The sequence below is a fragment of the Hemiscyllium ocellatum genome, chromosome 4 (genome assembly GCF_020745735.1).
Source record: "Hemiscyllium ocellatum isolate sHemOce1 chromosome 4, sHemOce1.pat.X.cur, whole genome shotgun sequence".
NCBI classification, from domain to species: Eukaryota; Metazoa; Chordata; class Chondrichthyes; order Orectolobiformes; family Hemiscylliidae; genus Hemiscyllium; species Hemiscyllium ocellatum.
In genome coordinates this window covers 86,721,114-86,748,854 of record NC_083404.1, presented here as the reverse complement: position 1 = coordinate 86,748,854, position 27,741 = coordinate 86,721,114, and the positions used below count along the sequence as shown (strand labels likewise).

General features: G+C 41.5%; 1 protein-coding gene across 3 annotated transcripts in view; it reads right to left on the bottom strand.

Annotated features, from left to right (window-relative positions):
- Nucleotides 1-8,774, bottom strand: part of thoc1 (THO complex 1) — an 84,374-nt gene extending 75,600 nt beyond the window's left edge. For all 3 annotated transcript variants that reach the window (XM_060824372.1, XM_060824373.1, XM_060824374.1), the window contains exons 1-3: nucleotides 8,712-8,774; nucleotides 3,029-3,102; nucleotides 2,853-2,913 (exon numbers count right to left, since the gene is read on the bottom strand). In XM_060824372.1, the coding sequence (XP_060680355.1) occupies nucleotides 2,853-2,913; nucleotides 3,029-3,102; nucleotides 8,712-8,759 (183 nt within the window). In that variant the 5' untranslated portion in view covers nucleotides 8,760-8,774. The remainder of the gene's footprint in view (nucleotides 1-2,852; nucleotides 2,914-3,028; nucleotides 3,103-8,711) is intronic.
- Between the last annotated feature and the right edge of the window lie 18,967 nt (nucleotides 8,775-27,741).

The window sequence follows — 27,741 nt, the reverse complement described above, 5'->3', positions numbered from 1 at the left end:
TGATTGAAGGTCCCATATGTTACAGTGATAGTAACCCTTTCTCTGAGTCAGTAGATGCAGGTTGAAGTCCCACCTGCTCCAGTATTGTGTCATAACATGCCTGAACAAACTGATTAAAAATATCCACAGCTACTTGATTCCAGTTAGAGAGAATTCAAAAGCACACAGGAATCATTGATAGCAATTTCTGCATTTCCATGGTTAACTGCACAATGCATTCTTCAGAAACTGTTGTGATTTTGTGCTTTCCTATGCACTTTTGAATTCTCCCTAACTGAACTAAGTAGCTTTAAAAATCACACAACACCAAATTATAGTCCAACAGGTTTAATTGGAAGCACTAGCTTTCAGAGCGCCGCTTCTTCGTCAGGCAGTTGTGAAGGAGTGGAGGACACAATTGTAAGACACAGAATTTATAGCAAAAGTTTACAGTGTATACATTGAAAAATACTTTGATTGTTTGTTGAGTCTTTCATCTGTTCGAATCCCATGATAGTTTCACTTCTTTCATATGTAAATCACAAAACTTTTTTTAAAAAAAGTTACATTCTCAGGTTAACTGTAACAATTGGTGTTAGCCAGGGAATATGTTGAAGGTGTTAGCCCCCTGTGTTCCCTGTCTGTGCCATAATGTTTAGACTGATTCTAATCTTAAAAAGTGAGTTAACAGAGTCTTCCATGAATTCATGAAGTTTTTGAGCTCTGAAAGCTAGTGCTTCCAATTAAACCAGTTGGACTATAACCTGGTGTTGTGTGATTTTTAACTGTGTACACCCCAATCTAACAGCAGCATATCCAAATCATAAGTAGCTTTAAATAAACTTGTTAAGCAGCTTTCCTTGTGGGGCAACAAAGAATCATGGACAGTCAGTTCTGAAGATTGCACGCGCAGTTAATCATGGAAATCCTAAAACTGATGTTTGTGATTCTATGCTGCCCTATAAGGAAAGATGCTGATGTACTTCCAGATGAGAATCAAGTAGAATTCATTAAACTAATGAGAAATTCCCCTGCATTTTTTAAAACAGATGTACTATCACACACAACAAAATAATTCATGCTGTTAAAAACAACAGAAAAAGTTGAATGAAGTGTAATTGGGTTTCTATTAGGGCACTAGGTTCATAACTACCGTGTAAGCTATACTGATCCTAAAAAAAACCTAAAGCTTTATGATTAATAAATACCTGTTTTCCTACTATAGTAAAATTTAAATAATTTATCTTTTTAAAAACATGTACTATTTACTCTACCACTTTAAATCAATGCGTATGTCACAATAATTTATACTGTCACTGGGAAAATGTTCACTTGTAATGAAGATCTCAATGCACTTTACTTCTTAAGGCATTGTCTGGGAATACTTCAACGTTGTTGGCTAGGTACCCTGCTTGATGATAGCACTTTTACTGTACATCACCAGCAATACTTGGTGCCAGATTTATTCAAGGTTGGTGGACGGCATGGTGGCTCACCATGCCAGGGACCTGGGTTTGCTTCCATTATCAGACTACTGTCTGTGTGGAGTTTGCACATTCTCCCTGTGTCAGTGTAGGTTTCCTTTGGGTGGTCCGGTTTCCTTCCACAATCCAAGATGTGCAGGTTAGGTGGATTGGCCATACTAAATTGCCCACAGTGCTCACATGTGTAGGTTCGATACATTTATTAGTAAATATAGAGTAATATGGTAGGGGAAATGGGTTTGGGTGGAATACTCTTCGGAGGGTCAGTGTGGACTCGTTGGGCTGAGAGGCCTGTTTCCACACTACAGGGATTCTATGCATCTATGATTTTTGGGAGAAAAATCCACAGCTCGCTGTTATTGAGTACCAGTGCAGGGAATTTATGAGTGTGTGTCAATCAAGAAGGTTGTTTTATCTTGAATGGCAAAAAAGCTTTATCACTGTTGTTGCATCTGCATTCATCCAACAAAAGGCAGAATATCCATTACATTCCCAACTTGGGCCTTGTTTGTGGTGAGCAGACTTATGGAAGTTACAAGTCTTAATGGGTTTGTACGTGAAGTGCTTCAGCACCTGAAGAGTTGCAAATGGTTCTGAAGAATGCGCAAACATCAGTTAACATGCCCATTTCTGACCTCCTCAAGGAGAGAAGGTCATTGATGAAGCAGCTGAAGTTGTGTGGAAAATAGACAAAGAAAAGGAAATTTTGAAGATCAAAGGTCCAGATCAAAAAGGTAATTTGAATTGTCTCCCATAGTTCTTATTAATTTCAGCAATGTCAGTAGGCTGTCTGTAAAACAATGATCGTTCAACGTTTTGGTAGCTGAACTGGTAGCCTTCGGTCTTTCCTTGTATTGGAATTCCTTCTAAGTTTTGGTTTTTCTGTCTTCTCACTACAGTAGGTGATGGGAGAAAAAGATGCTTTCTGTTTGCCAGTTCTGGAGGTCTCCAGCTGCTCTGCACTCCGAGGTCTGTAACAAATTACAGCTTGACCAGAGGTTTTTAATCAGGCAGTGTTCCCTTAAATGAAGGGCACCTGTTACTGCTTTGTTTCAAAGTAACTATCTCACTGCTTTTAAAAACAATATTGCCTTGCACAGCTAAAAATATGCATCACTTGATTCTCTCTACGCCCATCCAAAGTTAAAATTTCTCATGGTATCTCAGCTTTGTAGCAGTCTAACTTCCAATCCAGTTTACAGCCCAAAGGGGAACAAATATGGTCCCTTCCACTTGTACGTCATGAACAGTAATAACTATGTCTGAGTCAGATAAATATACTGCATAATATTCACAAATGTACGTATTTCCATCAATCATTATCACTACATGTAGCACCTAAAAAGTACCTCACATTATCACATACAAATCGATTCGACTGAGACTTACAATTTTTTCTTCCAGAACACCTCTAAATGCTTGATCCAATGTTGTTTTCTTTTCTGTTTCACTGTATAGAGACAAAGGAAATCCATAAACAAACATTCCGTTCTTTGATAATCACAAAAGCCAGATTTGTTCAACAACAAGTTCTGAGTGGGCAATAAAAATATTAATTCACTCACCCTCCACTCAATTGGCTGAAGATAAGAATTAGTGGCTTGACATTCTTGATGTTCAAAGCTTCTTTTGTATAAATCTAGTGACAAAAATAAATTGCGACAATGTTCCATAATCAAGCATGAAATTAATGTATAAGTGTTGCTATATTTACTCAAAGTTAATTTGTTGACTGTGTGAATAAGCCTCCTAAAACAAATTTGGACCAGTTGACAATTTCCAATGATCTGAAGCTTAAACCAATATGCTGTGTAGAGTGTGGCACACAAGTCAATGAAATACATTCAAAATTGATTTGTAGATGCCGGTGTACACCCCAGTCCAACACCGGCACCTCCAAATTATATAAAAGTATAAATGACATAGATGAAGTCAACAGAATAGCTTGTTTCTTTGCTATATATTCTATGTAGAGCACTACAACCTAGACACTTATCTTGATGCTGGGGACCAATCTTGTGGCTTTTGCATCACTGACTTGAATATTTTTCCCATGTCTCAATCACTAGAGTTTAGGCATATGATTCAAGGTCTGCACAAAGAATTGTACCATTGATCCTGACTTGTGTCATATTATTCTGATTATGTTAACTTAAAATCTATTAATTTTTCTTAATACTTCTGTATTCCATTGAACGTGAGCATGCATTTGCAACCATAATAATACTCTTCATAAAATACTTGTCTCTGTTTCTCTTTCCTGTATGTAATAGTTTATGCTTCTCTGTATTAAGTTTAATTTGTCATTGCACTGCCCACTTACTTACAACTTAGTCTTTGAGCTGTCTCCGTTAATTCCAGTCTGACCTGATGTTACCATAGAATGAATTCCCAGTGTGGGAACAGGCCCTTTGGCCCAAAAACTCCACACTGATCCCCCGAAGAGTAATTCGCCCAGACCCATTCTCCTACTTCCTACATTTACCCCTGACGAATGCACCTAATCTACACATCCCGGAACACTATGGGCGATTTACCATGGCCAATTCACCTAACCTGCACACCTTTGGATTGTGGGAGGAAACTGGAGCATATAAGACAAATTGGACAGTTTGCATCAAGTTTTACTGGGTTTTAATGTTGGGAAGTATGGTGCTGAAAAAGCACAGCTGGTTAAGCAGCGTCCAGGCAGCAGGAGGGTCAACGTTTTGAGCATTAGCCCTTCATCAGGAATGCTGCCTGACTAGCTGTACTTTTCCAGCACCTCACTTTTCGAGTCTGATCACCAGCATCTGCAGTTATCACTTTGTCCTGGTTTTTAATGTTGCAAATTATAACTGATACAACATTGTTGTCTAAAAATGCTGCTTTTGAATTGTGTAACACTAGAAACAGCCATGCCTTATAAACAATTTTCTGGCCTGCAATGTTACTTTTGGTGATTTCTTCATTTCTGTCAATAAACTTGATTCTTCAATCTCATTCAATTTATTTTCTAATGATGTTTCGTTTTTCCTGACCTAAGTACATACACTGCATATTTATCTAGTGGTTTGTTTACAACTTAACTTCACAGTCAGCAAGGTCTCTAATGTCTGCTTGAATTTTGTTGCATTTTTCCTCATTTGAAAACAAAAGACCTGAAATATTTATTTAATACTTTGCCATTTCTGTCATTGCCAGAACTTACCTTAATCATTGTTTAGTAGCCCAATCACTACTTAAGTTCTCCTTTGATGTGTGTCAATAGAACAAATTTAATTTATATTCCTTACTAATTTCAGTACAAAATTTATCCTTGCCTTACTGATTTATTTTTCCCTTATATTTATTCTCTTTGGTTCAGCCTATACCCTATTGCCAGCTTCTCAGATGGTATTTTAGCAATTCTTGCCTGTCTTTTTCTTGAGATTCAATTTTTCCTTTGTATCTACATCATAAGACCATAAGACACAGGAGCAGAAATTAAGCCAGTGAGTCTGCTCTGCCATTAAATCATGGTTGATAAGTTTCTCAACCCATACTCTTGCTTTCTTCCTGGAACCCTTGGCCCCCTTTACAGTCAAGAAGCTATCTATCTCCATCTTAAATATATTCAATGACCTGGTCTCCACAGCCTTCTCTGGTAGTGAATTCCATAGATTCGTTACTTTCTGGCTGAAGACGTTTCTCCTTATCTACACTCTAAAAGGTCTTCCCTTTACTCTAAGGCTGTGCCCTCAGGTCCTACCAATGGAAATATCTTCCCAACACCCACACAGTCCAGGCCATTCAGTATTCTGTAAGTTTCAATTAGATACCCCCTCATCCTTCTGAACTCCATCAAGTATAGACCTAGAGTTCTCAAACTTTCCTCACGTTAACCTTTTCATTCCTGGGACCATTGTCGTGAACCTCCTCTGAACACGCTCCAAAGCCAGTGCATTCTTCCTGAGATATGGGGCCCAAAACTGTGCACAATACTTCAAATGTGGTCTAACCAGAACCCCTTATACAGTGTCAGAAGTACATCCCTACTTTTATATTCAAGCACTTTCAAAATAAACACCAACATTGCATTTGCCTTACTGACTACTGATTCAACCTACAAGTTTGCCTAGTGAGAATCCTGGACTAAAACTACCAAGCCTCTTTGCACTTCAGACTTCTGAATTTTCTCCCCACTTAAAAAAATAGTCCATGCTTCTATTCCTCTTACCAGAGTGCATGACGTCACACCTTCTTGAAGTCCAGGTAGATAACAGCCATTGGCCCTCCTTGGTCTAACCTTCTCATTACTTCTTCAAAGACTTCGAGCTAATTTGTCAGACATCGCCTTCCCTTGATGAAATCGTGCTGATTCTGCCTTATTTTACCATACCGTTCCAAGCATTCACAAATCTTATTCTTCACAATGGACTCCAAAACCTTGCCCAAACCGAGGCTAGGCTAATCAGCCTGTAATTTTCTGTCTTTTGCCTTACTCCCTTCTTAATCAGGGGTGTCACGTTAGCGATTTTCAGTTATCTAGCACCTTCCCTGACTCTAGCGATTCCTGAAAGGTACCATTAACACCTCCACTATCTCTTCAGTTGTTTCATTTAGAACTCTGGGGTTAGCGAGTTTTGAAAAGATTTGTAGCTCAGGTTGAGTTTCTGGATGTAGGTTTGCTCGCTGAGCTGGAAGGTTCAGTTTCAGATGTTTCATCACCATACTAGATAACATCATCAGTGAGCCTCCGGATGAAGCAATGGTGTTACGGCCTGCTTTATATTTGTGTTTCGGTTTCATTGGGTTTGGTGACTTCATTTTCTGTGGCAATGCCATTTCCTGTTCTTTTTCTCAGAGGGTGGTAAATGAGATCCAAGTCAATGTGTTTGTTGATAGAGCTCCACTTGGAATGCCATGCTTCTAGGAATTGTCTCGCATGTCTCTGTTTGGCTTGTCCTAGATAGATGTATTGTCCTTCTTCATCTGTATGTAAAGATACTAGTGAGTGGGTGATGTCTTTTTGTGTTGTTCATGCAGATGATGTTCATGTATCCTGGTGGCTAGTTTTCTGCCTGTTTATCCAATGTAGTGTTTTGCAAAACTAATGTCATTTACAAAATACCTTGCAAGAATTGTATCAAACACTACATTGGACAAACAGGCACTAGCCACCAGGATACATGAACATCATCTAGTCACAAAATGACATGACTGAAAATGTGTTGCTGGTTAAAGCACAGCAGGTTAGGCAGCATCCAAGGAATAGGAAATTCGACGTTTCGGGCATAAGCCCTTCATCAGGAATGCCTGATGAAGGGCTTATGCCCAAAACGTCCAATTTCCTATTCCTTGGATGCTGCCTAACCTGCTGTGCTTTAACCAGCAACACATTTTCAGCTGTGATCTCCAGCATCTGCAGACCTCATTTTTTAACCACAAAATGACATGACCCACTCTCACTAGTATCTTTACATAAAGATGAGGAAGGACACCACTTCGTGTGGGACAACACATCCATCCTAGGACAAGCCAAACACGTGCAAGAATTCCTAAAAGCATGGCATTCCGACTGGAACTCTATCAACAAACATATTGACTTGGATCCCATTTACCACCCCTGAGAAAAAGAACAGGAAATGACACTACTGCTGGAAATGACTTCACCACCCCCAAGGAAACCTAAAAACAAATTAAAAACGGGCCATACCACCAGTGCTTCATCCAGAGGCTTACTGGTGATGTTACCCAGTATGGTGACAAAATGAGCAAACCTACATCCAGAACTTCAGCGTAGTCAATTTGGTCCAGGTGATTTATCCACCTTCAGGCCATTCAATTTTTCTCGTACCTTCTCCTTGTTAGTTAATGGCCTCCATACTCAGGCCTACCCCTAACTCTCTTGAATTTTTGGGCCATTGCTCATATCTTCTACTGTGAAGACAGACATGAAGTAACTATTGGGTTCCTCAGCTATTTCCTTGTTCCCCATTACTATCTCTCAAACATCCTTTTTCCAGTGGTCCAATTTTCACTCTTGCCTCTCTTTTGCCCATTATATATCTAAAGAAACTCTTACAGTCTGCCTTTATATTACTGGCTAGCCTACCCTCACGTTTAAACTTCTCTTTCTTTTGTCTCTCTTTTGCTTTTTAAATATTTAAAAGACACTCCCAGAAGTGGACATCTTGTTTTTTAAAGTTTTTTTCCCAGTTTTAGATCCATTTTGTGTCCTCTGATTTTGCATTTTCCAGTCTATTTACTTTTTTCCTCCAAAAGTCTCACCCAATTCAAATACTGAACAATACTATGTTGTAATTACAAACAAAAACAGAAATTGCTGGATGAACTCAGCAGGTATGGCAGCATCTGTGGAGAGAGATCAGAGTTAATGCTTTGGGTCAGGTGACCGTTCCTTGGAACTATATTGTAATTAATCAATTATGAACTCCAAAACCCTTTGATCTGCCTTCTGCTCTGAATCATAACTACAAAAATATCAGATAGTGATTCTTACGTTGGACTTCCAGCACAGAGAAAGAAAGGATTCCTGTAAACACTAAAATTTCAATGTCTTTTTGTTACTTCATCCAGCCAGTTTAGTTGAAGGTAATCTAAATATTTAATGCATTTGACTCGCTGCCTGCTATTCAGCTCATAATTATTTTTTCCAATTCCCTTTTAAGTATCTAGTCCTTTAGTGTACTATAGACATGTTGACAGATCCCTCGTATTTTAACGCAAATCCTGTACCTATCCTTTTACTGGTTAAGAATCCTTGATTAACTGATCACTCTTCAAAGCTGCAGGTTTCAATCGAGCTCCAAAGACTTGAGCGCACAATCAAAACTGACATTTTCATGTTGTACTAAAACAGCTTAATACAGTCAGGATGATCTTTCAGCCAAGACTTCAAATGAAAAAGCCCCATTAGATGTACACTGTACAATCTGAAAAACGGAGGTTTGCTTGGTGATCTGACCAGTAACTAGCTAACAATTAATATCAATAATCAATAGCTTTTAAAAAGCAGGAAGTGAATATGCGATAAATTAGTGAACATATCAGTTTAATTCAGCACGCAAGTCGACTACATTGGGTGCAAATAATGCGGAATTTTATAAAATTAGTGCCGCACCACATTTCCAGATTAGTGTTGACTGTCGCTTTTGACGGCAGCTTGCTCCCTCCCTGCCCATTTAATGGGAACTACCTACACCATCTGCTTTATACGCAGCAACAATGGGAAATGATCGAATATTATCGGAAACAATTCCTTACACTGAATTTCTGTCGAGCCTCATTAAACTGGAACAAACCAGGAGACATGTTGACCGGAAGTCCTGAGCGCGATGCAAGCCGGGAAGCAGAATCTTGACATAATGGCGCCCCCTCAGTTCGGATGGATTGTTGACAAAATATGACAGTTGGGGGGAGGTGGGAGAAAGACCAAGGTCATGTGGGATATTATGCAGAAGCGAATATTATGGTGTGAAACGTTGTACTTATTAAATCAAGTACGTAGATTCAAGGATTTGTGATAAAGAGATGAGGGGAAATGTGAGGACAATTCTTTCGGTAATGACCAGGATCTTGCAGTAGGCAGTGCCAGTCGAGACAACAATTCTAAAAGGAAATTGCTTGGGCGTAGGAAGGGACAACTAAACTGCATGACACAGAGCAGGCATTGACTTAGTGGGCCCCAATGACATTGTTACATGTTGTAAATTGTTCCATAACAGTATGCAGAATGACCTGATGAAGGAGCAATGCTCCAAAAGCTAGTGTTTCCAAATAAATCTGTTGCACTATAACCTGATGCGGTGTGATTTTTAACATTGTCCACCCCTGTCTAACTCCAGCACCTCCAAGTCACAGAGCCCAATACTGTAGTTTGTGTGAGAAACTAAGCTCACTCACTTCAATAATTTCAGTCCGAGACAAAATCTGAATCAGTAGTATCCTTTATTTTACTCTTGCAAGAGGGTGTGATGTCCACTGTCTGTTTACAAGGCAATGGGCTCACACACCGAATTCAACAAATACTCGATATTTATATAATTTGGTTCCTATATTTTTTTTATTTCATTGCTCCTCCCCTGTTTACATCCCCTCATTATTTAGCCGATAAAGTTCCTCTGCCTGATTCCCTTTTAGGGGCATCTGTTTCATTAAGGCTGTCTCAATCAGTCTTTGGGTGAGCCCTCGTATACAGGGTATGATACAACAGCCATTGGCCACCAATACCCCATCTACTACTATCAGGGAAGTAAGGATGGAAACCACCACCCCCTTCCATCTTCCAAACCATGATTCAAGCCATCCCGTGAGAGATGTGTCTACTCCTGAATTCTCAGCTAGTTCCTCTGCTATGGTAGTCAATCCCTTTAAGGCCCGAGTAATTGAACCATCAGGTGCAGTGTTATTAGGAATAAAGGTACAAGTTTCCTCCTAACATCACACACACACTCCCGTCTTCTGCTAAAATCATATCAAGGGCCATTCTGTTCTCCCATGCCATCGTACTTGGTGCATCAAGCTGTTCTGATATTCCTTTAACCGCATCTCTTATATAATTTATAAATCGCTGTTGATTATAGAAAATGTAATTTATCCATTCTACATTTTTATTAATTGTTACCCACCAAAAGAGAGCTGACTCAAAGCCTGCTGCAATCTGGTTAAGAGCCTTGAATTCATTTATAGGGACTCCTATAGAATCGAGATAAATCCTGTCATCGAAAGAAGTGTCTAACAGTGATCTCTTACCCCTTCCCTTTTTCCCTACTATCTTTTCCTTCTCAAATGCCAAGGTAAATGGAATTGCCAATTGTACAATTGCACATATCCCTCTCCAATCCGGAGGCAGGGTGGGTCTCAATATTTTGCCTCCACAGTACCACCACAGATCCGCTCGGGGAACCTTTAGTGCTGAGTAGTTCACTCCCCTCTCCGTTTCGGTAATATTTTTAATCTCTGTACATAATTTCAGCTCCCCCAAATCTCTAGACTGACTTGTACCTCGTCTACGCACACATAACGTGTAATTTCCAACTGCGGGTGAAAATGTGGGGGGAACTTTTGCATCTTTCTTTTCCAAGGGAGGGAACATCAGAGATAGGGAGGTACAATTCCTATCATTCCATGCAGTCTTATCCTGATACAGGGCTATCATACATTTCATGCCCTTCCTGTCTTGCTTCCACCCGAGTGGAAAGGGAACCACCTGGGCCACTGGCCTACCGGAGGCACATGCATCGCAATTGCTTTTGTTCAGACTTTTTACAGTATACTTTACCCATTCAACCCAGGCATTTGCATCCCCGTACCCAGTTTCTATTTCGATAACCTATTTCAAGTCCTTTACCTCCATAATTTTTACTACTTTAGGATCAGCGGGAAGGGTGAAAGGTTGTATCTTATTATCCAGTAGTACTGCCCGTTTTCCCTGTCCTATGCTAATTCAAAAACAACAGCCCGAGAAATCATTCCCGTTTGCTTTCATTTCTATCCCAAATGTTTCATTTAATTGTATCTCATAGGTGCCCCCCCGCCCAGAATTGCTTCGTGCTATGTGGTTTTCTTTATTGTCAGGTATATTGGGTTACACTTTTTATCGGGACAATCGCGAGCTGGTCGGAAGGGGGTCCGGTGTACTGTGACGAGACCATTATACCAAGTACCATCCCCGAGGCCATCCCCATAGGACTTAAGATGTATCTCAGAGCTGCGGTACTGTCTCTGATTATCTACATCCCCACAATTTACTAAGCTGCATGCATCAGCGTCTATTACTTGTGGATTATAAGACTCAGGAACCGTTAATAATACATACGAAAATGATATTTGACAAAATCCCAATACTAAGAGGGCTAGCATCATAACTCTAAGCATTCTCAGTATTCTAAAAATCATGCTGAATCACAAAAAGACTTAATATACAATCCTACAGAAATAATGCCGCGCTCGCGTCACCACTGTGTAATCAGTTACTCAAAGTCTCTTTAATCTGAGTTTCAGTGGGTCTTGCGTTGATTCAGCTGTCCAGACTTCTTCCTCAACTGGAGAGTCCACTGGCCCTTTGATCCGAGTGTAGTGAGTCCAGCCTTTCTCCGCCGTCCTTATTGCCGTTTCGGTAGTCAAAAGAGCCTGGTACGGCCCTTCCCAGTCCGGCTGCAATTTAGTCTCTGTCCATAATTTTATTAAGACCCAATCTCCCGACTGGATGGGATGAACGGTCAATTCAAGGGGGGGGAGTCTGTGCCAATAAACCCTGTTTCCTGAGGAAAGACAAAGAGGAGGACAAGCCCAGTATATACTTCTTTAAGAACAAATCTTTAGTTTCGGGAATTGGCAATTCTCCATTCGTTCCCAGATAAGGTCATCCAAATAAGATTTCATAGGGGGATAGTCCCAAACCTTTCCTTGAGCTGTTCGTACTCGCAAGAGAGCTGTAGGTAAACATTTGGTCCAAGGAAGTCTGGTTTCTATTATCAATTTAGAGAGCTGTCGTTTGAGTGTTTGGTTCATTCTCTCCACCCTTCCTGATGATGGCGGGTGCCAAGGAGTATGGAATTCCCAGGAAATTCCCAACCCTTTCATTACCCCCTGTAATACTTTAGAGGTAAAATGAGTTCCTTTGTTGGAATCTATACGGTTTACTAGCCCATATCGGGGAATTATGTGCTCCAATATTGTTTTAGACACCCCACTCGCAGTGGCAGTCACAGCCTGCACACACTCAGGCCATACCCGGGATATTGGATTCAATAGCTTCGAAAGATATGCTACTGGCTGTTTCATTCCTCCCCACCTCTGGGTTAATACTCCCAAAGCCGCTCCCTTCTCTACAGTCGGAAAGAGGTGGAAAGGTTTATCTAGGGAAGGTAAGGCTAACACAGGGGCATGGATCAGATCTCTTTTGAGTTCCTCAACTAGTTCTTTTTTCTCATCATCCCAGCTTAGACATTTTGGTTCCTCCTCTAATAGTTTGAGATATAATTTCTTAGTCTTTTGAGCATAGGAATCAATCCACAATCTGCAATACCCCATTAGACCCAAATATTTATGTAACTCCCGTTTAGTCCTGGGCAGCAGCATCCCCACTATTCCCTCTATCCATTCCGGGCTTATCTTTTGCTTTCCCTCACTAACTAAATGTCCCAAGTATTTTACTTCTCACCCCACATATTGTAATTTGTTTTTAGATACTCGCAGGCCCTGCTGGCCCAGGAAATTCAATAATTTGTTAGTGGCTTCTACTACTCTTTCTCTTCTTTTTCCTGTTACTCAGAGGTCGTCTACATACTGCAACAGGGTAGTCCCCTTGGGGCTGCTAAGTTTCTCCAATATTTGTTCTAACATCTGTCCAAATAAATTCAAGGATTCCGTGAACCCCTAGGGGAGCACAATCCACCGGTATTGTTGTTTCCGTCCTGTCTTGGGGTCTTCCCATTCAAAGGCGAACAAATTCCTACTTTCCTCCACCAAGGGACAAGCCCAAAAGGCATCCTTTAAATCTTTCACACTAAACCATTTGTGGTCATGAGGGATCTTACTTAATAACATATAGGGGTTTGGCACCACTGGGTGTCTGATCTGTACTATTCGATTTAATGTTCTCAAATCCTGCACCAATTGATAAGTTCCATCAGATTTCCGCACAGGTAGAATTGGGGTATTATAAGGAGACATACACGGCTCCAACAATCCATCTCTAATCAGTCCCTCGATTACTGGCTGCAGTCCTCGTTTACCTTCTATGGAAATGGGATATTGTCGCTCACAGACAACCTCCCCTTTCCTTTTTAGATTTATTTCAAGGAGATGGATCTGTAGTCCTACACGATTCCCTTCCCTAGCCCGTACAATAGGGTCTATCTCTCTCTTCACACCCTCTGTCAACATCGCCATTTGTACAACTTATCCTTTTTCCTGAATTCCAATCTCCAGTCCTAAGAGGATAATTAAGTCTCTCCCTAGTAAGTTACTTCCTATATCAGGGATATACAACAGTCCCCCTGTGACCCTATCCTTAGGACCTTCTATCATCATAGGTTCAAATACTGAAACAGTAAATCCTTCCCCTTTTACCCCAGAAACAGTAATCGACCGTGTCGACATTTCTACTTTCTTTGGTTTAAAATTCAGCGATGACCGTGCTGCCCCTGTATCTACTAGGAAGACTACCTCTTTCCTATAGGGTCCCACATTCAAGTTTATCAAGGGTTCCTGGTGGGTCCCTGAAGGCAGAAACCCCTATTCTTCATCAAAATTCATAAGCGGAATTGCCCTTTCTTCCCTTTGTAGATCAGGACACTCCCGCCAAAAATGCCCTATCTTTCCACAATAATAGCATCCTTCCTGTGGAGACCTCCACCTCTGCTCCTGTCGCTCGAACCCTCTATCAAATGCTCCCCCTTGTCCTCTCCCTCTCCCCCTTCCTCTCTGTCCTACATGCTGCCACCCACCGCTCCGGTTGCTCAATATTGGTTCCATTCTTTTCTTAATTACCTCATCAACCGGAGCTACCATCATTTTCACCTTCTGTTTTTGTCTTTCATCCTCTCTCTTTACAAACACTTTCTGTGCCTCTCTTAACCATTCATCTAATGGTTTTTCACTCCACCTTTCTATCTTCTGTATCTTTCTCTGTATGTCTGGCCATGCCTTTGTCACAAAATGTACTTTCAAAAGACACTGTGCCACTGGGTCCTCGGAGTTCATTCCAGACTATTTCCGCATTGAGTCTCTTAATCTTTGCAAGAAAGCTGAGGGAGTCTCATTTTTCTCTTGTCTAACTTCAAAGGCTTTATTCAAATTCTGCGACTTTAGAACTGCCTCTCTTATTTCTTTTAGAATCAGGTCTTTCAATTCCCTAATTTCTTCTCTATGCTCCAGGTTTTGATTTTCCCACTGGGGGTCTCTGAGGGGAAACTTCATCTCACCCTGTCCAGCATCCCCATCTCCAATCGGGTGTTCCCCGTCCCATATTTTAACGGCTGCTCCTCATATAAGTTCCCTTTCTTCCCCAGTAAATAGTATATTCAAAATAGACATTAACTCAGCCCACGTATACAGACTGGGCCCCAAAAATTGATCAATTTGTTCAGACAACCCTACTGGATCCTTAACTAGGACCTTCATTTCCTTTTTAAATGTTCTGACCTCCCCACTGGTGAGAGGGGCACTTACAAACCCAATCTCTCTGTCCCCTATTGGTACTTCCCGAAGGGGATAAGTCGTTACGTTCTTCCCTTTTTCTTTTTAAGAAATATTGCAATATTTCTAGCTACCCATAACTCCAAATACCAATTCATCAATTCATGCTTGACTAACTTTAAATAGGGGTAAAAAATGAGGTCTGCAGATACTGGAGATCACAGTTGAAAATGTGTTGCTGGTTAAAGCACAGCAGGTTAGGCAGCATCCAAGGAATAGGAAATTCGACGTTTCGGGCATAAGCCCTTCATCAGGAATGAAGGGCTTATGCCCGAAACGTCGAATTTCCTATTCCTTGGATGCTGCCTGACTAACTTTAAAGCCTGTTCCCAACTTGTAAATATATTTATATATTTACATTCATTTATTCAGTATTTAATATTTAAAATGTAAAATGCATACAGTTCCCAAATTTGAAATCCACTACAATCACTCAGTTTTAGTCCCTTAATTTAAATCCAAAATTAGTTTTCTTAAGTAGTCCTGACCAATCATTGCTCAATTACAATACTATATGTCGTGAAATAATCAGAGCTGCCTTAAAGAATTTGTCTATTCAAGTTAAAAAAAACTTCTAATGCATGAACAATGGCCAAATCCAAGGTCATAAATATTAACCATAGGATTTTGTTTTTACTACAATCTAATGTTGAACTGAAACTTCAACTGTCCTCCATAAATCGGTTTTATGTAAGATAAAAGAGATTAGTTAGAAACTGATAGTAAGGCAGTCATGACCTGTAAAAAGAATAGAAGTTATTTTTTTTTCATAATCTCTATAGAATCCTTAACCTTAAAAGACATCACGTTAAGTTTCCATAATAAAAATCAGATTCAAAGCAGTCCTGGAACTCAAGTTCCAGGGAATAAAGCACAAACATTCAATCACCCACAAACAAATGTGCATTCAAACCAAATCACAACGGGTTAAACTTTCTACCAGCTGTACAGCTCTTTTCATTCTCTCGCTCTCACATATTGGCATATAAATTTTGATATTTACAAACCCAGCCTTCGTCCGACCTGTACTTTGGCCAGAAGAAGGCGGGACAAAGAATGGATTCCTTAGTCCATATAAAGCAACAATATTTAATCATCTTTTTCCCTTGTACAAGTATTATATTTCCAGTTGCACAACATCCTGCTGAACGGACTTTCTGGAGGTATGTTGTAAGGGACCCCGCCTCCACTTCCATTGCCTTTTCCTTCTTTTGTTCACCCGGAGACTTTTTTCCTTACCCTGGCATAACCCATATTGAGTTCCTTCGTTAGTCCCTTATTAACTATTAAATCTCAAACCCAGCCATCAAGGCAGTACTTAAAAGTCAATTTTCTTACCTTGGTCTGTGCACAGAGTTGCCTGGCCCCTTGTCACCGTATTTTCTATCGACCTCCAGTCACTGTCTGATTCAGATGTCTCTCTTGTGGAATTCGTACCAGTTGCCCAAGGGAGCAGACCAAACCGGGACACAAGACTGCTCCTCAATTGGGAACGGGACGAGTCTTCCCAGTGTCCAAGGCTACCCACTCCCCACGGCAATGGAAGAATATCCCAGACGAGCCCCCAATTGTGAGAAACTAAGCTCACTCACTTCAATAATTTCAGTCCGAGACAAAATCTGAATCAGTAGTGTCCTTTATTTTACTCTTGCAAGAGGGTGTGATGTCCACTGTCTGTTTACAAGGCAAGGGACTCACACACCGAATTCAACGAATACTCGATATTTATATAATTTGGTTCCTATATTTTTTTAATTTCATTGCTCCTCCCCTGTTTACATCCTCCACTTCTCTAAGACCGGTACCCATTACTCCTGTTTTATGTCTTGCCTTATCCGGCCTTATCTGTGACAAAATGCTTATTTCTGGCCTCACAAGGCCGTTTGACCTCATCCTGCTGTGGATCATTGTTAGGCATATCATTTCCTCACCATTATCTACTCCCTCCATCTGTTCCTCCCCTCACAGCATCTTATCATTAAGACCGTTTTAATTGGGGTTTGTTCCTGTGTTTCTGTAAAAGTGGGAAACAGATGTTTATACCTATTGTTTGTACAGGCGTATCTAGCTTAACTGCCTCTCCTTACAGCACTTTATCTAGTTGCCTGTATTTCTACCATTGTTTTGCAGTCCCATTTCTTTCTTGCATGCATTTTTAGCTTATACAAAAAAACGATTATGCATTTCCTCCACATAGTTTCCATTCTTGTTGACTCAGCTCTTGGCTGAAACAATTACACACTGGTGTGAGTTCATTTACTTTGTATAAGTAATTATAAATGCAGAAGTAATACTACTTTACCTATATCCCACATTTGCAACATTAAAAACCAGTAAAACTTGTTGCGTACCGGTCCAATTTGTCTTAGATACCAGAAAATAGATCTCCAGTGTAACCTGTATGTTTTTTTTCCAGGTTTTACTGTTTATTTACATTTTCGTCTGGCTGGGAGGAAGCCCAATAGTCTGCAACATAACGCAGACTATTTTTGTCTATACTTTTGCATGGAGGCCAACATCACAAAGGGCACAATATAGTATTTAACAGTTTTCTGAAGAACCCAAAGTTACACTTTGAAAAATTACAGAGACAACATGACTTGATTATCGATTGATTTATTGTTGGCACACATACCAAGATACAGTGAAAAGTGTTATGTTGTATACTGTACAGGCAGATTGTACCATGCAAAGTGCATTAGGATAGCAGAACAGAGTGCAGAATACAATGTTTCAGCTGCAGAGAACGTGCAGAGAAAATCAGAAGTAACATTTGAGAGGTCATTCAAAACTCTGATAACAACAGGGAAGAAGCTGATCTTGAATCTATTGGCATATGTATTCAAACTTTTATACCTTTCAACTAATGAAAAAGAGCAAAAGTATAACCAGAGGGGCAGGGGACTTTGTTGATAATGGTTGCTTTCCCGAAGCAGCGGGAAGTATAGATGGGATTGATGGATGGAAGGCTGGTTTGCGTGTTGAATTGGACTGTTGGTTTTTGAGGTCTTGGGAAGAGCAGTTTGGCAACTGTTCATAGTATTGCATCCAGATAGGATGCTTTCAATGGTGCATCTATAAAAGTTGATAAGTCCTTGTGGACATTACGAATTGTTTTAGCCTCTTGAGGAAGTAGAGACATTATTGTGCTTTCTTGACTGTCACATCGACGTGGGTGGACCAGAACAGATCGTTGGTGATCATCACTCCTAGTAACTTGACAGTCTTGACCATCTCCATCTCAGCATACAGGGACGTGTCCTCCAGTCAGCTTCTTGGAAGTCAAGCACATAAAATGCTGGAAATATCCAATCGATCTTGGAAGCATCTGCTAAAAGAAAGTAATGTTGATGTTTTGTTACCTGTCATGATTAGATAAGATTAGATTCCCTACAGTGTGGAAACAGGCCATTCAGCCCAACCAGTCTATACTGACCCTCCGAAGAGTAATCCACCCAGACCTATTTCCCTCTGATTAAGGTACCAAACACTGGGCAATTCAGCATGACCAATTCACCTAACCTGCACATCTTTGGACTGTGGGAGCTTCTCAATCCTGGAACAATCTTACAAGCTGGGTGGCATGGTGGCTCAGTGGTTACCACTGCTGCCTCACAGCACCAGGGACATGGGTTCAATTCCAGTATCAGGTGACTTTGTGGAGTTTGCACATTTTCCCCATGTCTGTGAGGGTTTCCTCCCACAAAGATGTGCAGGTTAGGTGAATTGGCGGTGTTAAATTACCCATTATATTCAGGGATGTGTAGACGAGGTGCCTTAGTTAGGGGTAAATATTGGGGAATGGGTTTGGGTGGGTTACTCTTCAGAGGGTTGGTGGGGACTTGTTGGGTCGAAGGGCCTGTTTCCATAGTGTAAGGATTCTATAAAATTATGTCACAGAGCTACACATGACTGAGTGTAAATAGAACAGTGGGCAGACTTTGAACTGTCTCACATGAGTGCATAGACATCAATACACAAAGAAAATAAATTAGTCTTTTTTGAATGAACCTATAAGTCAGAACCTGGGATATCTATGATTATCATGTATCACAGTATTCCGTTTGAATGTATGATTATAAATAGTTTTACTTTGAAGTCTTAAGCCTGAAGATAGTTCATGTCTTTGCCTTTTCCTTGACAGTGTGAATGCAAACTCATAGTGTGGCATCAAACTGCATCATAAAAGGTGGTGGCAGCCACAGGATTCTCTGCCTTAAAAATCATGGGGTGGCAGGTGTAACAATCAAGAAACTGACCTAATAACCTGTGGAAGATAGAAGAATTTTAAAAAATTCATTTCAAGCATTTGCATCATAGCTTTAAGATCAGCGAGGAGCCACAAAAGCTCCTTGAACAAAGAATGTCTTCAGATAACACCAGAGCACAACATTTCAAAATGCTTTTTAAATTCAGGAGTAGTGGAAAGACACATTTAAATAAACTGTGAGAGCAGTAAAAGCCCATAAGCAGTTTAGGAAGAAATCTGAACCTAAAATTGTGAAAAGAGTCTGATCACTGGATAACATAGAACATAGAAAAATACAGTGCAGTACAGGCCCTTCGGCCCTCGATGTTGCGCCGATCCAAGCCCACCTAACCTACACTAGCTCACTATCCTCCATATGCCTATCCAATGCCCGTTTAAATGCCCAGAAAGAGGGAGAGTCCACCATTGTTACTGGCAGGGCATTCCATGAACTCACGACTCGCTGAGTAAAGAATCTACCCCTAACATCAGTCCTCTACCTACCACCCCTTAATTTAAAGCTATTCCCCCTTGTAATATCTGACTCCATACGTGGAAAAAGTTTCTCATGGTCAACCCTATCTAAACTCCTAATCATCTTGTACACCTCTATCAAGTCACCCCTAAACCTTCTTTTCTCCAATGAAAACAGTCCCAAGTGCCTCAGCCTTTCCTCATATAATCTTCCTACCACACCAGGCAACATCCTGGTAAACCTCCTCTGCACCCGTTCCAGTGCCTCCACGTCCTTTCTATAGTGCGGCGACCAAAACTGCACACAATACTCCAGATGCGGCCGCACCAGAGTCTTATAGAACTGCAACATGACCTCAGGACTCCGGAACTCAATTCCTCTACCAATAAAAGCCAGTACGCCATAAGCCTTCTTCACAGCACTATTTACTTGGGTGGCAACTTTCAGAGATCTGTGTACATGGACACCAAGATCCCTCTGCTCATCCACACTACCAAGTATCCGACCGTTAGCCCATTACTCCATCTTCTTGTTACTCTTACTAAAGTGAATCACTTCACACCTTGCTACATTGAACTTCATTTGCCGCCTTTCTGCCCAGCTCTGCAGCTTATCTATATCCCGCTGTAACCTGCCACATTCTTCCTTACTGTCAACAACTCCACTGACTTTTGCATCATCCGCAAACTTGCTCACCCAACCTTCTAGCCCCTCCTCCAGGTCATTTATAAAAATGACAAACAGCAATGGTCCTAAAACAGATCCTTGCGGAACACTGTTGGTAACTGCACTCCAAGATGAACCTTTACCATCAACTACTACCCTCTGTCTTCTTCCAGCCAGCAAATTCCTATTCCAAACCTCCAACTCACCTACAATGCCATACCTCCATATTTTTTGCAGTAGCCTACCTCGGGGAACCTTATCAAATGCCTTACTAAAATCCATATACACCACATCTACCGCTTTACCCTCATCCACCTCCTTAGTCACCTTCTCAAAGAATTCAATAAGGTTTGTGAGGCACGACCTGCCCTTCACAAAACCATGCTGACTATCTTTGATCACATTATTCCTATCCAGATGTTCATATATCTTAGCCCTTACAATTCTCTCTAAGACTTTGCCCACAACAGAGGTAAGACTCACCGGCCTATAGTTACTAGGGTTATCCCTACTCCCCTTCGTGAACAAGGGAACCACATTTGCTATCCTCCAGTCTTCTGGCACTATTCCTGTAGACAACGAGGACATAAAAATCAAGGCCAATGGCTCTGCAATCTCCTCCCTTGCTTCCCAGAGAATCCTAGGATAAATGCCATCAGGCCCAGAGGACTTATCTATATTCACTCTTTCCAGAATTTCCAACACCTCTTCCCGACATATCTCAAAGCCATCCATTCTAATTAATTGTGACTCAATATTCACATTGACAACAATTTCCTGTTCCTGAGTGAATACTGATGAAAAGTATTCATTCAGTGTCTCCCCAATTTCTTCAGCCTCCACACACAACCTCAAACTACTATCCTTGACTGGACTTATTCCTACCCGAGCCATTCTTCTATTCGTGGCATACCTATAGAAAGCCTTTGGGTTTTCCCTGATTCTACCAACCATGGACTTTTCATGTCCCCTCCTTGCTGCTCTTAGCTCTCTCTTTAGATTCTTCCTGGCTACCTTATAACTCTCAATCACCCCAATTGAACCTTCACGCCTCATCTTTACATAGGCTGCCCTCTTCCCTTTAACAAGGGATTCAAATTCCTTATTAAATCACGGCTCCCTCACACGACCCTTTCCTCCCTGCCTGACAGGTACATACCAACAAGGACACTCAGTAGTTGCTCCTTGAACAAGCTCCACATATCGATTGCACACTTCCCTTGAAGCCTATTTTTCTAAGCCACACATCCTAAGTCATGCCTCACCGTATCATAATTTCCTTGCCCCCAGCTATAACTCTTGCCCTGTAGTGCACACTTATCCCTCTCCATCACTAGAGTAAAAGTCACCGAATTGTGGTCACTGTCCCCAAAGTGCTCACCTACCTCCAATTCTACCACCTGACCTGGTTCGTTACCCAGAACCAAATCCAGTATAGCCTCACCTCTTGTTGGCCTATCTACATATTGTGTCAGGAAACCCTCCTGCACACATTGGACAAACACCGACCCATCTAACGTACTCGAGCTATAGCTTTCCCAGTCAATATCTGGAAAGTTAAAGTCCCCCATAACAACCACCCTATTACTTTCACTCTTCTCCTGAATCATCCTCGCAATCCTTTCTTCTACGTCTCTAGGGCTATTAGGAGGCCTGTAGAAAACTCCTAACAGGGTGACCTCACCTTTCCTATTTCTAACCTCAGCCCAAACTACCTCAGATGGCGAGTCTTCATCCATCGTCCTTTCCACTGCTGTAATACTATCTTTGACAAGCAATGCCACACCTCCCCCTCTTTTACCCCCACCTCTGACCTTACTAAAACATTTAAACCCTGGAACCTGCAACAGCCAATCCTATCCCTGTTCTACCCATGTCTCTGTAATAGCCATAACATCGAACTCCCAGGTACCAACCCACGCTGCAAGTTCACCTACCTTATTTCGTATACTTCTCGCATTGAAGTATACACACTTCAAGCCACTTTCCTGTTTACAGGCACCCTCCTTTGAGGTTGATGCCATGTTCCTAACCTCCCTACAAGCCAGATCCTGCACCCTAAAACTACAGCCTAGGTTCCCATGCCCCTGCAGAGTTAGTTTAAACCCCTGAAAGAGCACTAGCAAACCTCCCCCCCATGGCAGAGTTTGTCTGCCCTGATAAGCTCAGGCCAAACCTCAAGGTTTTTCTTTAAACTGCATCTATTTATACTACGTAAATGAGAGACATTGCAATAGAAATATCTGTCCTTAGCCACTCATGCTTCTGGCAGGGTGTCTCCCACATGACCACTGAGACATTACAGGACACCTCAGGCTCATCTACATATCCCTTAAATACAAATTCTATCTATTCCATTATCTGGATGGAAACAAACATTTTTCAGGAATTGTGCTATTAATGTTGGTGACCTCCATATATCTAGAATTGTATTCCATAATAACAAAGGAAAAGTTCCCTTTAAAATCAAAAGGTTTGAGATCCAAGATGGAGGTAACCCAGTAGGTCTGAGTCTGCAGTTCTCTGCCTAAGACTTGGGCAAAGTGGGGCGCCCACCTTCACCTCCCCTTTTAAATTATTCAGGATAGCTTTTGCCCAGCATACTTAGTCATTTCATATCAAACTTTAACAGTCTGATGCTTTTTTAAAAATGACTAAGGGCAAAAACACCCACAGCTCACAACAGGCAGGGACCCCTCCCCCACCCCTCCCGCAGCAGCAGGGATGTCCACGGCCGCCTCGGGGGACTTACCTGCGGAGGCGAGCCTGATCTCTGAGATCGTCAAACTCAGGAGAAGATCAACACGTCCATCGAGGAGTCCCAGTCCAGAAGCATGACCAAGAAATCGAAAAACTCGAGCAGCGCATTGGAGGGGCGGAGCAATGGGCCTTGGAGACTGCTGCTGAGTCATGTGTGGGTCAGGTCTAGGCTCTGATGCAGCGAGTCGGGACCCTGGAGGAGCACATCAATGACCTCGATTCTTGAGGTCATCGGAAAAATATTCAGTTCTTGGGTTTTCCTGAACGGGAAGAAGAAGGCCAGCTTGTGGATTTCTTGGAGCGATGGCTCCCACATTTATTGAAGTTGGAGTTAGAGCTGGGCCGGGTGTGGGTGGAGCAGGCCCGCCGGGTTGCTGTGCGCAGGCTCGGGTCGGACCAGTGCCCCTGCCCGGTTCTAGTTCGACTTCAATGTTATAAAGAAAACCAAATGCTCCTAGAGGCCACCAGTGTCCTGTGGAAGGATCCCTAGGCCATGATGTACAAGGTCTCCAAGATAATGCTCTTTCAGAACTTCTCTCCAGTCGTGGTCCGCAAGAGGAGGGCATTCGATGAGGCGAAGAAGTGTCTGAGAGACGTAAATATTCAATACTCCATGCGATATCCGGCAATGCTGCGTTTCAGCCATGGAGGATCCATATGTAATTTTGGATGACCAGAGAAAGTAAAAGAATTCTTGAACTCTCTCAAATAGACTGTGGGACTTGAACTGTATGGATAACGACTTTATTTTGCACACACACCCCTTTGTTTACTCTTGTTTCTTTCTCCATTTTTCTTGTACTCATCTTTTCCGGGGTGGGGGGTGCTTGTTCTCTACTCTTTCTTTGGTCTCCTTTTTATAGCTCGTGCAGTTTATTTGATTTGTGGGGGCGGTTTTTTTCTAGAGCGGGGTTTCCTTTTTTCTTATTATTTAGTTGCAAGATACTTGCTGGGATTGTAATTTTGTAAATTTATATATTTCTTTTTTGTATTGTTTTTATTAAATGTACCCAGGTGTTGGTGTCGGGGGAGGGGTAGGTCACTCACTTTTAACTTCTGTTTTATAAGACACTTGAATTTATTCACTCCATTTTGTAATGCCTGGGCCGAGGGCAGGACCCTAGCTGGTAGAGGTTATGGTGGGTTTATTGAGAGGGAAAGTCTCCTTTCAAATATGTTTTCCATTATTTTTATTTAGGAGCACTTCTTAATTGTGTTGATTTAAAAGTTTTAAAGAGTTTTTTTTATTTTGTGAATTTTCTATGGTCTTTATTCAATGTTCTTTGGGTGGGATTCTTCCTCCTGGGGGGTCTTGGGCTTGCCTGGATGATCATGGCTAGCCATTCACGTAGGTGGTGCACCTGGAATGTCAAGGGGAGCCATTCGCCAATCAAAAGGAAAAAGATATTATCAAGTCTCAAAAAAGAAAGGGTTGATATAGCTCTCTTACAGGAGACACATCTACTTGATAAAGAACATTCAAAGCTACAACAGGGTGAGTTTGGTCAGGCGTTCTTTTCGTCTTTCAGCACAAAAGGTAGGGGAGTAAGCATTCTTATTCAGAAAAATCTTCCTTTCCAAATGTTAAGCCAGATAAAAGGTAAGTCTGGACAGTATATATTGATCAAATACACGGAGAGGAATACGGAATTTTGAATCTTTATTGTCCCCCAGCACACACTTTTAAATTTGTAACAGAAGTGTTCTCTAAGTTAATTGCTTACGGGGTCCACCATATAATTAAAGGAGGAGATTTTAACTGTATTATTGACCCAGAGACACATAGGATACCTCGGAGCAGTGCGGGTATATCTCTGAGATCTAGACAATTGGCAGATCTGAACAAGGAGCTAGAACTAGTAGATGTGTGCATGTGTATTCATCCCCAGGGTAGAGACTTTACTTTCTACTCTAATCCATACAAGTGCCATACCAGAATTAATATGTTTTTTGCCGCCTCGACCCTTTTCAATTTGATACTGTCTTGTAAAATAGGTAATATAGCTATTTCTGATCATGCCGCAGTATATATGGAAGTTAAGGCTAGGGATAATGGGTTAGGGCCCCGACATTGGCGTATGGATCCTTTCTTATTGAAGGATAGCAAACTTATAAAATATTTTTTGCAGGAATTCAAAACCTTCTGGGATAGTAACTCAGGTACGGCTAGTAACCCTTTGATGATGTGGGAGACCAGTAAGGCATATGCTCGAGGCTTGGTTATCTCATATTCTGCAACCCGGAAAAGATAAAAGGGAGAGCAACAGTGCCTGCTCGAGGCTCGCTTGAAGGCAGCTAAAATAGTGTATGTTGATAGGCCCTCCATTACTAAGCTACAAAGGATCACAGCCCTTAGGGCAGCCTTGAATACCACACTTACCCAAACAGAAAAGAGGGAAATATTATTCGCAGAACAGAGATTATTTGAATATGGCAACAAGCCTGGCAGATATCTAGCGTACCTTGCCAAAATGAAAAAGGCGCCCCAAGCCATTATGTTCATTAGAGAAAGTGCTGGTACCCTGACTTGTGATCGTAAAAAGATCAATACAGCCTTTAGAAAGTTCTATTCTGAATTGTATAAGTTGCAGGACTGTGAGGATAGAACTGGGAAGATGGAGTCCTTCTTTAAAAATTTGGCCCTTCCGGGCCTAACCTTGGAGCAGGTGTTGATCTTGAATGCCCCCTTGACAACCCAGGAAGTACAGGACGCAGTTAGGCAGCTTCAGAGTGGCAAAGCACCAGGGCCAGATGGATTCCAGGTTGAATTCTATAAAGAATTTACAGGGGAACTGGCCGGGCCACTCATAAATATGTACAATTACTCACACAGTCAGGGCCGTCTCCCACCTTCATTGAGAGAAGCAAATATTTCTCTCATTCTTAAGAAGGGAAAGGCCCCAGAAGATTGCTCTCCATATAAACCCATATCCTTGTTAAATGTGGATTTTAAAATTCTTTCAAAACTGTTAGCACTCAGACTGGAGAGGGTTTTACCATTCATTATAAAAGAGGATCAGATGGGGTTTATAAAGGGTCGCAGGTCAACTAATAACATTAGAAGGGTCTTAAATATGATACAAGCCTGTCAACAGGGAACAATAGCGGGTTTAGTTGTCTCCCTAGATGCAGAGAAGGCATTTGATCGGGTAGAATGGCCATATTTTTTTTATACATTGGAAAGGTTCGGTGTTGGAGAGGTCTTTACTAAATGGAGTTCAGTATTATATAATGATCCCAAAGCAGCAGTAATCACCAATGGTTTAAGTTCGGATAGCTTTAGCATTGGCAGGGGCTGTCGTCAGGGATGTCTTGTTTCACCATTACTATTTACGCTAAGGATTGAACCGCTAGCGGAACCTATACAAACTGACCCTAACATAACGGCTCCAAAGGTTGGATTGGGCAAGCACAAAATTCCTCTCCATGCAGATGATGTCCTCCTTTTCTTAAGTGATCCTTTAACATTCGTGCCCCGCTGAATTCAAGTGGTCAATTTATTCGGTATATTCTTAGGTTACAAAATCAATTTTATGGAATCGGAGGCCATGCCAGTGGGACGCCTTGCCAGTATATCTAATTTACCGGACGGATCTTGCTTTCCCTTTCGGTGGTCACTAGAAGGTTTTCTGTACTTAGGTATTTTTAATCACTCCAGTATTTGGTCAGCTGTATAAAGCCAATTATGTCCACTTAGTCGAGAAAATAAGGCAGGACCTTCAACACTGGGAGATCTCCCAATATCCTGGCTAGGCAGAGTGGCCTTAGTTAAGATGAATATCCTACGTCGTCTTCTATATCCTTTGAAAATGTGCCCCTTGATGCTGCCGAGACAGGCGTTGTGTAAGGTTTACGGCTGGCTTGGCTCCTTTATTTGGAATCATAGATGGCCCCTTATCATATTAGAAAAGCTGCAGCTCGCACAAGCAAGGGGAGGACTGGACTTTCCAGATTTCAGGAGGTACCTTATTATTTTATGTAGCTGATTGGGTCTCTTGTGACCCACAATCAATCTGTTTAGATATTGAGACTTCCCAAGCAAAATGTCCCCTCATCAATCTATTATTTATGGACAAGATGAGAGCTATTACGGACTATCGCGAAAATCCTATTGTACTAAGTACAGTTAAAGCCTGGAGAACAATGCGACAAGATGAGGGTAATCTGCAAAAATCCTCCCCTTATACCCCTAATGTTGAAGCACCGGGATTTCAGTCAGGGTTGACAGATGCTACATTTAAGACTTGGGAATCCAGATGGGGAGGTTATGGTGTCCTTTGAGCAGCTGCACCAGAAGTTTGGACTGCCTAATTTGGACCTCTTTCGTATTTTCAAATACGAGACTTTATACAAAAGAAGACCACACTGATCGTCAATTCTTACAAATCGGATAGGGAAAGGAGAGTGCTATGGCCGCCCTCGGTCAGTATACTCTACCACTCACGATGCAATAAGGTCTTGAAGGACATGGAACGATTATATAAAACCTGGAATCAAGAATTAGGGTTGGAAATCTCTTTTAGAAATGTGGGAGGACATCTGGGTAAATGCCAGAAAGATCTCTATCTGTTACAGAACTCGGGCTATTCAATTAAAGATACTTCACAGAGCTCACATGGCATCTAAACGACTCACAAAATTCAAGGCAGGAGCATCCCCAATGTCTCCTAAATATAAAAAAGAAGTTGGCGCTCTCACGCATTGTCTACGTACATGCCATAAGATCCGTAGGTATTGGGATAAAGTAGCGAATGCCTTGACAGAGATTTTCGGTACAGAGATTAGATCAGATTCAATCCCTCCTTGGATGTATATGGGAGGAAATTATTTTCACTCCTTTCCTTCTATGTGAGGAAAAATATTTTAGTGAATTGGATATCCGAAGGCCTCCCAGGACTTTCAAACTGGCACACGATAATCATGGAACATATCCCCTTTGA